The sequence below is a fragment of the Coregonus clupeaformis genome, chromosome 12 (assembly GCF_020615455.1).
Source record: "Coregonus clupeaformis isolate EN_2021a chromosome 12, ASM2061545v1, whole genome shotgun sequence".
Lineage (NCBI taxonomy): Eukaryota > Metazoa > Chordata > Actinopteri > Salmoniformes > Salmonidae > Coregonus > Coregonus clupeaformis.
In genome coordinates, this window is record NC_059203.1 from 16,346,316 (window position 1) to 16,361,312 (window position 14,997).

The window sequence follows — 14,997 nt, forward strand, 5'->3', positions numbered from 1 at the left end:
TCAGAGTGTCTTAATTTCCAGTCAGAAAAACGCCACTAGCACTCACTCACATAGACTTGAGTACAGCATACTTCTCTCCACGTATCCTTTTACCATTTTAGTTATAGGGACAATAGGTATTTGATAGACGTGAAAGGGATAGAGGGCGTCAGAGTATCTTGAGTATTTCCAGTCGGCCTACAGTAGAATAGAGACTGGAGTACAGAAGACAGACCTTCGCTGTAGATCCTGTAGCTACAGAGAAGGTTTTAGTTGTTGTGTTAATACCATAGACGTATCATATCGATATCTGTCATTTTGCAGCCTTACTGTTTCCTCCTGTCTGTCTATGTGTGTTCCAGGTAGTGACAGGTTCTATATGAACATCGAGGATATGATTGGATACCGGCCTGCCATCTTCATCAAATGGTGCTGGATGCTGCTAACCCCAGGCATCTGTGCTGTGAGTTCAGAACACTAGATCAACCAATCAATCAATCTTTCAATTGTTTCATTCCCTGTGTTTAAATGTTTAAATATCTTACTTTTCTTTTTCTCCTCTCCTCTCCTCTCCTCTCCTCTCCTCTCCTCTCCTCTCCTCTCCTCTCCTCTCCTCTCCTCTCCTCTCCTCTCCTCTCCTCTCCTCTCCTCTCCTCTCCCTCTCCTCTCCTCTCCTCTCCTCTCCTCTCCTCTCCTCTCCTCTCCTCCCCTCCCCTCCCCTCCCCTCTTGTCCCCTCCCCTTCCCTCCACTCCCGTCCCCTCGTCCAGGGTATCTTCCTGTTCTTCCTGATTAGGTACAAGCCTCTGAAGTACAACAACGTGTATATCTACCCAGACTGGGGCTATGGGATAGGCTGGATGATGGCCCTGTCCTCCATGGTCTGCATCCCCCTGGGAGTCATCATACAGCTCTGGAAAACACCCGGAACCTTCTCAGAGGTTACCTTAACCTTACTACTAATGTCACGTATACATTATCAATCAATCATGCAATCAACCAATCAACCTTCTCAGAGGTCAGACTGATAGTCCTAACTCCAGTCTCCCTTTCAGCTCATTTACCACCTGATTTACTTAACAAGAGGCACATCTCAATAGGTGGTAGTGTTGTCACGATGCCAACATTTTACAAACTATACGATACCAGGCCAAGGATCACAATACTAGTAGTATCGCGATACCGAGTAGTATCACGATACCACGGTGGAAAACAATTCAGTGGCCTAGCATCCTGTTCGCTCTGTCCCGTTTTCTAAACATTCTCCAATAACCTGTCACTGAAATTCACACTTCCACTCAATACAACACATTGAATTTAACTTTACACTGTTCAGTGTATAATAGAATACTGCATAGAATGGCTGATTTGCTCATATTTGCAAAATGATTTGGCTGGAGGAATAGGAGGAAGAAATATACATGATCTGCATGTCATTGTGTCAGTAAGGGGAAAACACTGCATGAAACCTTCTATGCTCTTCAGTTAACACAGACACACTCTCCCCTCCCTTCCTCACACACCACAAACACACTGCTCCCAACATTTAAAACGTTGGGCACCAAACAGAATTTAAGGAGCACCAGAAAGAGATCGATATTTTGAAATACTTTAGTCTTCCATTAGTCAAATATGAATCCTACCTTTTGAATCACATCTCATGAGTAGCAGACACTTGTCTTCCTGGGCCAATCAAAAATGTACCTAAAACCTAATGTCAAGTTAGCAGGTTGTTAGCTAGATAGGTAACATGACTGAACAACGTTGTTTTTTTATCAAATCAATAATTAGCGACCCGGGATTAGTTTAAAACAGCCCACGACGGTTTGTGAAACTGTATAAATCACGATAGAAAACAAAAGAAGGCATTTCCGGTAATATAATATTTATTCTTATTTTCTTAATCTCTGGGTCATATTTCTTTAAATCGTTTAGGCTAGAGACAAGGCCTTCTCTTTGCTGTAACGCTGCATACATGTCTGGTCACGTGTGTAACGCTGCATACATCAAATCAAATCAAATGTTATTGGTCACATGCGCCGAATACAACAGGTGCAGACATTGCAGTGAAATGCTTACTTACAGCCCTTAACCAACAGTGCATTTATTTTAAACAAAAAAAGTAAGAATAAAACAACAACAACAAAAAAGTGTTGAGAAAAAAAGAGCAGAAGTAAAATAAAGTGACAGTAGGGAGGCTATATATACAGGGGGTACCGTTGCAGAGTCAAATGTGCGGGGGCACCGGCTAGTTGAGGTAGTTGAGGTAGTTGAGGTAATATGTACATGTGGGTAGAGTTAAAGTGACTATGCATAAATACTTAACAGAGTAGCAGCAGCGTAAAAGGATGGGGTGGGGGGGCAGTGCAAATAGTCCGGGTAGCCATTATTAGCTGTTCAGGAGTCTTATGGCTTGGGGGTAGAAGCTGTTGAGAAGTCTTTTGGACCTAGACTTGGCACTCCGGTACCGCTTGCCGTGCGGTAGCAGAGAGAACAGTCTATGACTAGGGTGGCTGGAGTCTTTGACAATTTTGAGGGCCTTCCTCTGACACCGCCTGGTATAGAGGTCCTGGATGGCAGGGAGCTTTGCCCCAGTGATGTACTGGGCCGTACGCACTACCCTCTGTAGTGCCTTGCGGTCAGAGGCCAAGCAGTTGCCATACCAGGCGGTGATGCAACCAGTCAGGATGCTCTCGATGGTGCAGCTGTAGAATTTTTTGAGGATCTGAGGACCCATGCCAAATCTTTTTAGTCTCCTGAGGGGGAATAGGCTTTGTCGTGCCCTCTTCACGACTGTCTTGGTGTGTTTGGACCATGATAGTTCGTTGGTGATGTGGACACCAAGGAACTTGAAGCTCTCAACCTGTTCCACTACAGCCCCGTCGATGAGAATGGGGGCGTGCTCAGTCCTCTTTTTTTTCCTGTAGTCCACAATCATCTCCTTTGTCTTGGTCACGTTGAGGGAGAGGTTGTTGTCCTGGCACCACACGGCCAGGTCTCTGACCTCCTCCCTATAGGCTGTCTCATCGTTGTCGGTGATCAGGCCTACCACTGTTGTGTCGTCGGCAAACTTAATGATGGTGTTGAAGTCGTGCCTGGCCATGCAGTCATGGGTGAACAGAGAGTACAGGGAGGGGACTGAGCACGCACCCCTGAGGGGCCCCGTGTTGAGGATCAGTGTGGCAGATGTGTTGTTACCTACCCTTACCACCTGGGGGCGGCCCGTCAGGAAGTCCAGGATCCAGTTGCAGAGGGAGGTGTTTAGTCCCAGGATCCTTAGCTTAGTGATGAGCTTAGAGGGCACTATGGTGTTGAATGCTGAGCTGTAGTCAATGAATAGCATTCTCACGTAGGTGTTCCTCTTGTCCAGGTGGGAAAGGGCAGTGTGGAGTGCAATAGAGATTGCATCATCTGTGGATCTGTTGGGGCGGTATGCAAATTGGAGTGGGTCTAGGGTTTCTGGGATAATGCTGTTGATGTGAGCCATGACCAGCCTTTCAAAGCACTTCATGGCTACAGACGTCAGTGCTACGGGTCGGTAGTCATTTAGGCAGGTTATCTTAGAGTCCTTGGGCACGGGGACTATGGTGGTCTGCATGAAACATGTTGGTATTACAGACTCAGTCAGGGACATGTTGAAAATGTCAGTGAAGACACTTGCCAGTTGGTCAGCACATGCTCGGAGTACACGTCCTGGTAATCCGTCTGGCCCTGCGGCCTTGTGAATGTTGACCTGCTTAAAAGTCTTACTCACATCGGCTACGGAGAGCGTGATCACATAGTCATCCGGAACAGCTGGTGCTCTCATGCATGCTTCAGTGTTGCTTGCCTCGAAGTGAGCATAGAAGTGGTTTAGCTCGTCTGGTAGGCTTGTGTCACTGGGCAGCTCGCGGCTGTGCTTCCCTTTGTAGTCTGTAATAGTTTTCAAGCCCTGCCACATCCGACGAGCATCAGAGCCAGTGTAGTACGATTCAATCTTAGCCTTGTATTGACTCTTTGCCTGTTTGATGGTTCGTCGGAGGGCATAGTGGGATTTCTTATAAGCGTCCGGGTTAGAGTCCCGTTCCATGAAAGCGGCAGCTCTACCCTTTAGCTCAGTGCGGATGTTTCCTGTAATCCATGGCTTCTGGTTGGGGTATGTACGTACGGTCACTGTGGGGACGACATCATCGATGCACTTATTGATGAAGCCAGTGACTGATGTGGTGTACTCCTCAATGCTGTCTGAAGAATCCCGGAACATGTTCCAGTCTGTGCTAGCAAAACAGTCCTGTAGCTTAGCATCTACATTGACATTCCAATTCTCTTCAATGCTTTTCATTGAGGACAATTTGGAATTTGAATGTAGTTTTACTTTCTGAATTCACTGGAAATTGAAATGTAACCCCTGGATGAAATACTGCACAGGGTAACCTATCCTCTTTCCCTCCAATCTCTCCTCTCCTCTCTTCCTGTCCTCCTCTCCCTCTCCCTCCTCTACAGAGGATGACTTTCCTGACCACCCCCAGTCCAGATCTGGTGATGAGAGGTAAACTGGCTGGTATGAGCCCCTTCACCATCAGACCCAAGCCCAGCAAAGAGTCAAAGAAAGCTGCAAAGATCTCTACCATCACAGAGAAGGAGACCCACTTCTAACGCTCCTCTAGTCCGACCTCTGTCTGTCTGTCTGGCCCCAACCACAACCACAATGAAGACAACAACAACAACAACAACAACAACCACAACAACAACCACAACAACAACAACAACAACAACAAACCACAAACCACAAACCACAAACAACAAACAAACAGAAGAGAATAAAGGACAGTTTGATTTTGTTAAAAAAAAAAAGAGAAAGAAGTTATCACATAATTATTAGTCTTGCTTCTTTTTTTTGCGCAAACTTTATTAACACATCTTCTACGTTAACATTATGACTAAAGAGATAATTTTTTTAACGATTAGAAGAATGTCAAGTTTATTGATTGAGATCGTCATGATATCTTGCCAGTATTCGTGACAATAGTGTTTTGCTGTACTCTTATGATGCTGTCAATGTGCTGTAAACTGTAGGTCTTTATCTAACACATTGCACGGAGTATACAAGACATTAGGAACACCTTCCTAATATTGAGTTGCACCCGCTCTTTTGCCATCAGAACAGACTCGATTCGTCGGGGGCGTGGACTCTACAGGGTGTCGAAAGCGTGTTGACTCCAATGCTTCCCCACAGTTGTGTCAAGTTGGCTGGATGTCCTTTGGGTGGTGGACCATTCTTGATGCACACGGGAAACTGTTGAGCGTGAAAAACCCAGCAGCACCTACTAACATACCCCGTTCAAAGGCACTTACATTTTTTTTGTCTTGCCCATTCACCATCTGAATGGCACACATACACAATCCATGTCTCAATTGTCTCAAGGCTTAAAAATCCTTCTTTAACCTGTCTCCTCTCCTTCATCTACGCTGCTTGAAGTGGATTTAATAAGTGACATCAATAAGGGATCATAGCTTTCACCTGGATTCACCTGGTCAGTCTGTGTCAAGGAAAGGGTTCTTAATGTTTTGTCCAGTCAGTGTACAGCATTACTGCTGGGACCATGCTGAAGTGTTTTGTGTGTTTAGAGAGAATCTCCTTCCCAGGGTTGTTATATACTTATAGAGAGAACCACCTTCAGAGGGTTGCAAAATTATATAAACTTTCCCAAAGTTCTTGGGTTTTCCAGAAATTCTGGTTGGAGTATTTGCTCCCTGCTTCCTCCCCTGACTCCGGGATTGAAGGATTCCGGGAATTTTGCAACCCTTCCCTTCCTGGTCTTAAGGAGGCAGTAGGGCGCTGTGCTCCAGCCCTGGTTGAAAGCTCCTTAAGGAGGCAGTAGGGCGCTGTGCTCCAGCCCTGGTTGAAAGCTCCTTAAGGAGGCAGTAGGGCGCTGTGCTCCAACCCTGGTAGAAAGCTCCTTAAGGAGGCAGTAGGGCGCATCTCTGATTGACTCGCAGGCAGAGTTAGTTTCAGTGTCAGTGACACCCATGACGTCTTCTTTCTCCTCAGTCATTTCACATCGATTAGACTGAGTTTAATCCAAACTGACAGACGATGCGCGTCTCATCATTTTTTCGGTTATGCTCGGCTCCGTTCGGCTCAAAGAGTCCAGATCGATAGAGAGACAGACAGCTAAAACCATCCATCCCTCCCCCCTCATCGTCCTCCTCCTCTTCCTCCTCCTCCTCATTGATTGTCAGAATACAGGAACTATCTCTATCCCAATGCTAGTGCACCTGTTACCCAACCTGTGTGTCTGTTTGAGCATGTGGGTGGTTGTCTTCGTGCCGGTATTGATCTTCCTCAAACCAAAGGAGTAGAGGTGCTGACTTGAATCATGAAATGATGCATTAGGAGGTGCTTGTCCTCAACCATGGGCTGGCGAGGTTAAAGGTTAAAGGTGTCATCGAGGAGGATTCTCACCCAGTGATGTGATGCTAGCTGGTTATGGCCTTAAGTAGGGGGTCGGAATGAGCTGGTCTCATCCACAGTCGCCCCGCCCCCTCTGCCTTGTCCAATCAGCTCTTTGTGGCCGCTAGCTGCTAATTGGTCGTGTCTACTGCGGTGTGACCATTCCACTTCCTGGAGAGCTATTGGAGAGCGTTCAGTGCAGGCTTTTTCTCCAGCCCTGCGCTAACACACCTGATTTGACCAAATCAGCTGCTGCTCATCAGGACCTTGATTGGCTGAGTCACACTTCATTCTACTAATCATCAGGATTGTGATTGGTTCAGCTGAATCATGTTTGTTAGAGCAAAAGCCTGCAGTGTAGCTGCACAACCAGGAAGAGCGTTGCTTGGTCCACCAGGGTTCTCCAAACCTGTTCCCGGAGGAGTGTTGCTTGGTCCACCAGGGTTCTCCAACCCTGTTCCTGGAGGAGCGTTGCTTGGTCCACCATGGTTCTCCAACCCTGTTCCTGGAGGAGCGTTGCTTGGTCCACCATGGTTCTCCAACCCTGTTCCTGGAGGAGCGGTTCTTGGTCCACCAGGGTTCTCCAACCCTGTTCCTGGAGGGCTACTGTCCCCAGTTATAACCAACCTGATTCAGTTTATCTGCTTATCAACCAACTAATTATTAGAATCAAGGTGTTTTAGATTAGGGTTGGCATGAAAACCTACAGGACGGTAGCTCTCTAGGAAGGGTTGGAGAGCCTTGATATATACTGGTCTCCACTCTCTCTCTCTGTCACTGCTTCATCTTCACTGAAGTTTGTACAACTTAAACAATGTGTGGCATTATTTTAACAGCTTGTTTTAACACTGGAGATTGATGTATATGTTTACATCCTAGTAGAAATGTTTTGTGGTCTTATTTCTTAAAGATGAAAAAGTGTGAAAAGGACAAATGTGTGCGTCCCAAATGGCACCCTATTCCCTATATAGTGCACTACTTTAGACCAGAGAATGGCACCCTATTCCCTATATAGTGCACTACTTTAGACCAGAGAATGGCACCCTATTCCCTATATAGTGCACTACTTTAGACCAGAGAATGGCACCCTATTCCCTATATAGTGCACTACTTTAGACCAGAGAATGGCACCCTATTCCCTATATAGTGCACTACTTTAGACCAGAGAACGGCACCCTATTCCCTTTATAGTGCACTACTTTAGACCAGAGAATGGCACCCTATTCCCTTTATAGTGCACTACTTTAGACCAGAGAATGGCACCCTATTCCCTATATAGTGCACTACTTTAGACCAGAGAATGACACCCTATTCCCTATATAGTGCACTACTTTAGACCAGAGAATGACACCCTATTCCCTATATAGTGCACTACTTTAGACCAGAGAATGACACCCTATTCCCTATATAGTGCACTACTTTAGACCAGAGAATGACACCCTATTCCCATATAGTGCACTACTTTAGACCAGAGAATGGCACCCTATTCCCTATATAGTGCACTACTTTAGACCAGAGAATGGCACCCTATTCCCTATATAGTGCACTACTTTAGACCAGAGAATGGCACCTATTCCCTATATAGTGCACTACTTTAGACCAGAGAATGGCACCCTATTCCCTATATAGTGCACTACTTTAGACCAGAGAATGGCACCCTATTCCCTTCATAGTGCACTACTTTAGACCAGAGAATGGCACCCTATTCCCTATATAGTGCACTACTTTAGACCAGAGAATGGCACCCTATTCCCTTTATAGTGCACTACTTTAGACCAGAGAATGACACCCTATTCCCTTTATAGTGCACTACTTTTGACCAGGGTTTTTGACATAGTGCACTATGTCGCGAATACAATGCCATTTGAGACACACAAATGTACAGTGTCTTCAGAAAGTACTCATACATTTAAGGCATTCGGCAGACGCTCTTATCCAGAGTGAGTGCATACATTTTTCATACTGGCCCCCCGTGGGAAATCGAACCCACAACCCTGGCGTTGCAAGCGCCATGCTCTACCAACTGAGCTACAGGGGACTATTATTTTTTTTCTCACCCATCTACACACAATACCCCATAATGACAAAGTCAAAACATGTTTTTAGAAATGTTTGCAAATGTATTGAAAATAAAATACAGAACTATATATAATTTACATAAGTATTCACACCCTTGAGTCACTACTTTGTAGAGGCATCTTTGGCGGAGATTACAGCTTTGAGTCGTCTTGAGTATGTCTGGATCAGCTTTGTACATCTGGATTTGGGGATTTTCTCCCATTCTTCCATTGCAGATTTTCTCAAGCTCTGTTAAGTTAGATGGGTAGCGGAGGTGAACAGCAATCTTCAAGTCTTTCCACAGATTCTCAATGGGATTCAAGTCTGGGCTTTGGCTGGGCTACTCAAGGACTTTCACATTCTTGTTCTGAAGCCATTCCAGCGTTGCTTTGGCTGTATGCTTGGGGTCATTGTCCTGTTGGAACGTAAATCTTTGCCTCAGTTTAAAATCGTTTGCACTCTGAAGCAGGTTCTCATCAAGGATTGTCCTGTATTTGGCTCCATTCATTGTTCCCTCTATCCTTACCAATCTCCCAGTCCCTGCAGCTGAAAATAATCCCCATAGCATGATGCTGCCACCCCCATGCTTCACAGTAGGGATGGTGTTAGACGGGTGATGAGCTGTGCCTGGTTTTTTCCAGACATAGCGCTTTGCATTCAGGCCAAAGAGTTACATTTTTGTCTCATCAGACCACATAATCTTTAGCCTTATGCGCTCAGAGTCTTTCACGTGCCTTTTTGCGAACTCCAGGCGTGCTGTCATGTGCCTTTTTCTCAGGTGTGGCTTCCGTCTGGCCACTCTCCCATAAAGCCCAGATTGGTGAAGTGCTGTAGAGATTGTTGTCCTTCTGGCAGGTTCTCCCATCTCAGCCAAGGAATCTCTATAGCTCTGTCAGAGTGGTCAATGGGTTCTTGGTCACCTCCCTGACCAAGGTCCTTCTTGCCCGGTTACTCAGTTTGGTCGGACTCCCAATGTTGGAGACAACTGTGCTCTTGGAAACTTTCAACACTCTGAAAAATTATTTTATACCCTTCCCCAGATATATGCCACATCACAATTCTCTCTTAGAGATCTATGGACAGTTCCTTGGACTTCATGATATACAGTGAGGGAAAAAAGTATTTGATCCCCTGCTGATTTTGTACGTTTGCCCACTGACAAAGAAATGATCAGTCTATAATTTTAATGGTAGGTGTATTTGAACAGTGAGAGACAGAATAACAACACAAAAATCCAGAAAAATGCATGTCAAAAATGTTATAAATGTATTTGCATTTTAATGAGGGAAATAAGTATTTGACCCCCTCTCAATCAGAAAGATTTCTGGCTCCCAGGTGTCTTTTATACAGGTAACGAGCTGAGATTAGGAGCACACTCTTAAAGGGAGTGCTCCTAATCTCAGCTTGTTACCTGTATAAAAGACACCTGTCCACAGAAGCAATCAATCAATCAGATTCCAAACTCTCCACCATGGCCAAGACCAAAGAGCTCTCCAAGGATGTCAGGGACAAGATTGTAGACCTACACAAGGCTGGAATGGGCTACAAGACCATCGCCAAGCAGCTTGGTGAGAAGGTGACAACAGTTGGTGCGATTATTCGCAAATGGAAGAAACACAAAAGACTGTCAATCTCCCTGGGGCTCCATGCAAGATCTCACCTCGTGGAGTTGCAATGATCATGAGAACGGTGAGAATCAGCCCAGAATGACACGGAGGATCTCATCAATGATCTCATGGCAGCTGGGACCATAGTCACCAAGAAAACAATTGGTAACACACTATGCCGTGAAGGACTGAAATCCTGCAGCGCCCGCAAGGTCCCCCTGCTCAAGAAAGCACATATACATGCCTGTCTGAAGTTTGCCAATGAACATCTGAATGATTCAGAGGAGAACTGGGTGAAAGTGTTGTGGTCAGATGAGACCAAAATGGAGCTCTTTGGCATCAACTCAACTCGCCGTGTTTGGAGGAGGAGGAATGCTGCCTATGACCCCAAGAACACCATCCCACCATCAAACATGGAGGTGGAAACATTATGCTTTGGGGGTGTTTTTCTGCTAAGGGGACAGGACAACTTCACCGCATCAAAGGGACGATGGACGGGGCCATGTACCGTCAAATCTTGGGTGAGAACCTCCTTCCCTCAGCCAGGGCATTGAAAATGGGTCGTTGATGGGTATTCCAGCATGACAATGACCCAAAACACATGGCTAAGGCAACAAATAAGTGGCTCAAGAAGAAGCACATTAAGGTCCTGGAGTGGCCTAGCCAGTCTCCAGACCTTAATTCTATAGACAATCTGTGGAGGAAGCTGAAGGTTTGAGTTGCCAAACGTCAGCCTCAAAACCTTAATGACTTGGAGAAGATCTGCAAAGAGGAGTGGGACAAAATCCCTCCTGAGATGTGTGCAAACCTGGTGGCCAACTACAAGAAACGTCTGACCTCTTTGATTGCCAACAAGGGTTTTGCCACCAAGTACTAAGTCATGTTTTGCAGAGGGGTCAAATACTTATTTACCTCATTAAAATGCAAATGAATTCATAAAATTTTTGACATGCGTTTTTCTGGATTTTTTTGTTGTTATTCTACCTCTCACTGTTCAAATAAACCTACCATTAAAATTATAGACTGATCATTTCTTTGTCATTGGGCAAACGTACAAAATCAACAGGGGATCAAATACTTTTTTCCCTCACTGCACATGTAGTTTCTGCTCTGACATGCGCTGTCAACTGTGGGACCTTATATAGACAGGTGTGTTACTTTCTAAATCATGTCCAAAGAATTGAATTGGCTACAGGTGGACTCCAGTCAAGTTGGAGTGACATCTCAAAGATGATCAAATCAAATTGGATGCACCTAAGCTCAATTTGGAGTGTCATAGCAAAGGGGGGGGGGGGGTGCATACTTATGTAAATGAGCTATTTTTGTATTTCCTTTTCAATACATTTTCATTATGGGGTATTGTGTGTAGATTTGTAAGAATATATATATATATAATTCAGGCTGTAACACAACAAAATGTGGAATAAGTCAAGCGGTATGAATACTTTTCTGAAGGCACTTTTTTTTTGTTTCTTTGGAATCTTTTGATATGTCACTCAAACAAACAAATGTTTTAGAGATATAATGGGGAAAAAGTTGTATAATGTTACTGTTTTACACAGTTTTTGGTATTCAAATCACAGGGCACAAGAACTGCTTGCTTACCCATTTTTAAAAATAAATATTACAAAGGAGAAAAAAAAGAGTTTGACTTCCATGGCGCCTCTCATGTGGTACTATGAGTGCACTGTTTTGTAGTTAGGGGTTCAGCTGGTATTTGTTTTGTATTTGTATTTGATTATTATTCCGTCATGGAAAATTAACATGCAGATTGTAAGACCTTGGAAGGTGCAACTTGGCATGATGGTAAAGGCCCATACCCATCATCATTTACATTTACCAGATGCTCTTATCCAGCGCGACTTACAGTAGTGCATGCATTTTTATTCCCCCTGTGGGAATCGAACCCACAACCCTGGCGTTGGCAAGCGCCATTGCACTGCCAACTGAGCTACACAGGACTCATGCGATCCCATGCCAATTGGCCACATGGTGGCGCTATAACAACAATTGAAAATGCTTTATTATCTAAATGTTGAAAGTGCATGGACAACGATAGGTTAAGTGTCTTGCTCAAGGGAACAACTACAGATTTGGGGATTCCAACCAGCAACCTTTCGGTTACTGGCCCATCCTTTTAACCGCTAGGCTACCTGCCGCCATTAGACATGGTTATTCGTATCATAACAAAACTTGATGTACATCGTCAAAACACTGTCAAGACTCAACATATGCAAGCGCATTTAGATCGACCACGTGGTGGCGCTATAATGGGCACATGTTTATATGGGTTGCACATGTTTATATCTCTTGATCTGTTTGACTCAGAGTGATGAAATTTGGCACACATGCTCAGGGAAATAGAATATATGGTTATGTTTGACGACATGGGGGCGCTGTTTGACAGGAAAACCATTCATGCAAGATCATTGGTTCATAGCGGCCATATTGTTTGACTATAGTCTTGGGAAATGTTGCGTAAGAAGAGGTGCATCCATAGATGCTATATATCAAATTTGGTGCCGACTGGTCCATTTGTTCAGGAGAAGAAGACGTTTAAAGTTGTCAATATCATTTTTAAAAAGTCCAAAATACATCAAAACCATATTGGATGATCTTGTTGATTTTAGAGTTGTGATATTTGCCAAGCGTGGTCAGGAGTACAGATGTAGCTCATCCTAAAGTGATGTGTCCAATGTGTCCTGATGGTGGCACAGTGGGCATACAGCTGAACCCCGGCATTGCTGCTTGGAGCTATACTACTACTACTTCTTCTTCTTCTTCTTCTTCTTCTTCTTCTTCTTCTTCTTCTTCTTCTTCATCTTCTTCTTCATCTTCATCTTCATCTTCTTCTTCTTCATCTTCATCTTCTTCATTTTCATCTTCATCTTCTTCATCTGCATCTGCATCTGCATCTTCATCTTCATCTTAAGCTTAATCTTCATCTTCCTCATCCTCATCTTCTTCTTCATCTTCATCATCTTCTTCTTCTTCTTCTTCATCTTCTTCTTCTGATTCTGATTCTGTTTCTTCTTCCCTCTGTCACACATTAAAACTCAAACGTCTTCTAGCTCCTAAGGCTCCGGGCATCGCCTTGCTCTGAACCGATAGATGACATGTAATGAAGCTGCTTTGCATTATCAATGCCTCTGGCCAGCACTCCCCTCAGACAGATCCTGCATCCTACATGGCACATAGGGACCCACACAACCTGCATAGGGCCCTGGTCAAAAGTACAGTGCCTTCGGAAAGAATTCAGACCCCATGACTTTTTACACATTTTGTTCGGTCACAGCCTTATTTTAAAATAGATTAAATCGTTTTTTTTTCCCCCTCATCAATCTACACATAATACCCCATAATGACAAAGCAAAAAAAAGGTCTAAAAAATGTTTTGCTAATACAAAAATACAATAACACGGAAATATTACATTTACATAAGTATTCAGACCCTTTACTCAGTACTTTATTGAAGCACCTTTGGCAGCGATTACAGCCTCGAGGCTACAAGTACACCTGTATTTGGGGAGTTTCTCCCATTTTTCTCTGCAGATTCTCTCAAGCTCTGTCAGGTTGGATGGGGAGCGTCGCTGCACAGCTATTTTCAGGTCTCTCTCGGGTTCAAGTCCAGGCTCTGGCTGGGCCACTCAAGGACATTCAGAGACTTGTCCCGAAGCCACTCCTGCGTTGTCTTGGTTGTGTGCTTAGGGTCGTTGTCCTGTTGGAAGGTGAATCTTCGCCCCAGTCTGAGGTCCTGAGCGCGCTGGAGCAGGTTTTCATCAAGGATCTCTCTGTACTTTGCTCCGTTCATCTTTCCCTTGATCCTGACTAGTATCCCAGTCCCTGCCGCTGAATGATGAGAATCTTGTTTCTCATGGTCTGAGAGTCCTTTAGGTGCCTTTAGGCAAACTCCAAGCGGGCTGTCGTGCCTTTCACTGAGGAGTGGCTTCTGTCTGGCCACTGTACCATAAAGGCGTGATTGGTAGAGTGCTGCAGAGATGGTTGTCCTTCTGGAAGGTTCTCCCATCTCCACAGAGGAACTCTGGAGCTCTGTCAGAGTGACCATTGGGTTCTTGGTCACCTCCCTGACCAAGGCCCTTCTCCCCTGATCGCTCAGTTTGGAAGAGTCTTGGTGGTTCCAAACTTCTTCCATTTAAGAACGATGGAGGCCACTGTGTTCTTGGGGACCTTCAATGCACAATCCTGTCTAGGAGCTCTATGGACAATTCCTTTGAACTCATGGCTTGGTGTTTGCTCTGACATGCACTGTAAACTGAGGGACCTTATATAGGCAGGTGTGTGCCTTTCCAAATCAAGTCTGCAATCAAGTTGTAGAAACATCTCAAGAATGATCAATGGAAACAGGATGCACCTGAACTCAATTTCGAGTCTCATAGCAAACATTCAGTTTTTTACTTTAATCACATTTGCAAACATTTCTAAAAACCTGTTTTTGCTTTGTCATTATGGGGTATTGTGTTTTATTCAATCAATTTTAGAGAAAGGCTGTAACGTAACAAAATGTGGAAAAAGTCAGTGGTCTGAATACATTCCGAATGCACTGGATAAATAATGCCATAAGTAGCCATATAGCATCTCGTTATTGCAATCCACTTCCTCATAATAGGATTGAGATGCCATCTGGCAGCTGTCTGATATTCACAACATCCATGTTTGTTCTGTCCCATTTATATCTGCAATCTTTCTTCTTTTATTTTTATAGAGGGAAAGGCAGAGAGAAAAAGGGAGGGGTGGAGACAGAGAGAGAAAGGGGGAGGGGAGGAGGCAGAGAGAGAAAGAGGAAGGAGGTGGAGACGGAGGGTGCAAAAGGAAGGGGTGGAGACGGAGAGAGAAAGGGGGAGGGGTGGAGACAGAGAGAGAAAGGGGGAGGGGTGGAGACAGAGAGAGAAAGGGGGAGGGGT

General features: G+C 44.7%; 1 protein-coding gene across 1 annotated transcript in view; it reads left to right on the plus strand.

Moving 5' to 3' along the window:
* slc6a11b (solute carrier family 6 member 11b) overlaps positions 1–4,703 on the plus strand; it is a 95,621-nt gene extending 90,918 nt beyond the window's left edge. Inside the window, exons 13-15 of the mRNA XM_041891855.2 lie at positions 342–442; positions 748–918; positions 4,460–4,703. Of these exons, the coding sequence (XP_041747789.2) occupies positions 342–442; positions 748–918; positions 4,460–4,612 (425 nt within the window). The 3' untranslated portion in view covers positions 4,613–4,703. The remainder of the gene's footprint in view (positions 1–341; positions 443–747; positions 919–4,459) is intronic.
* The last annotated feature ends 10,294 nt before the right edge of the window (positions 4,704–14,997 follow it).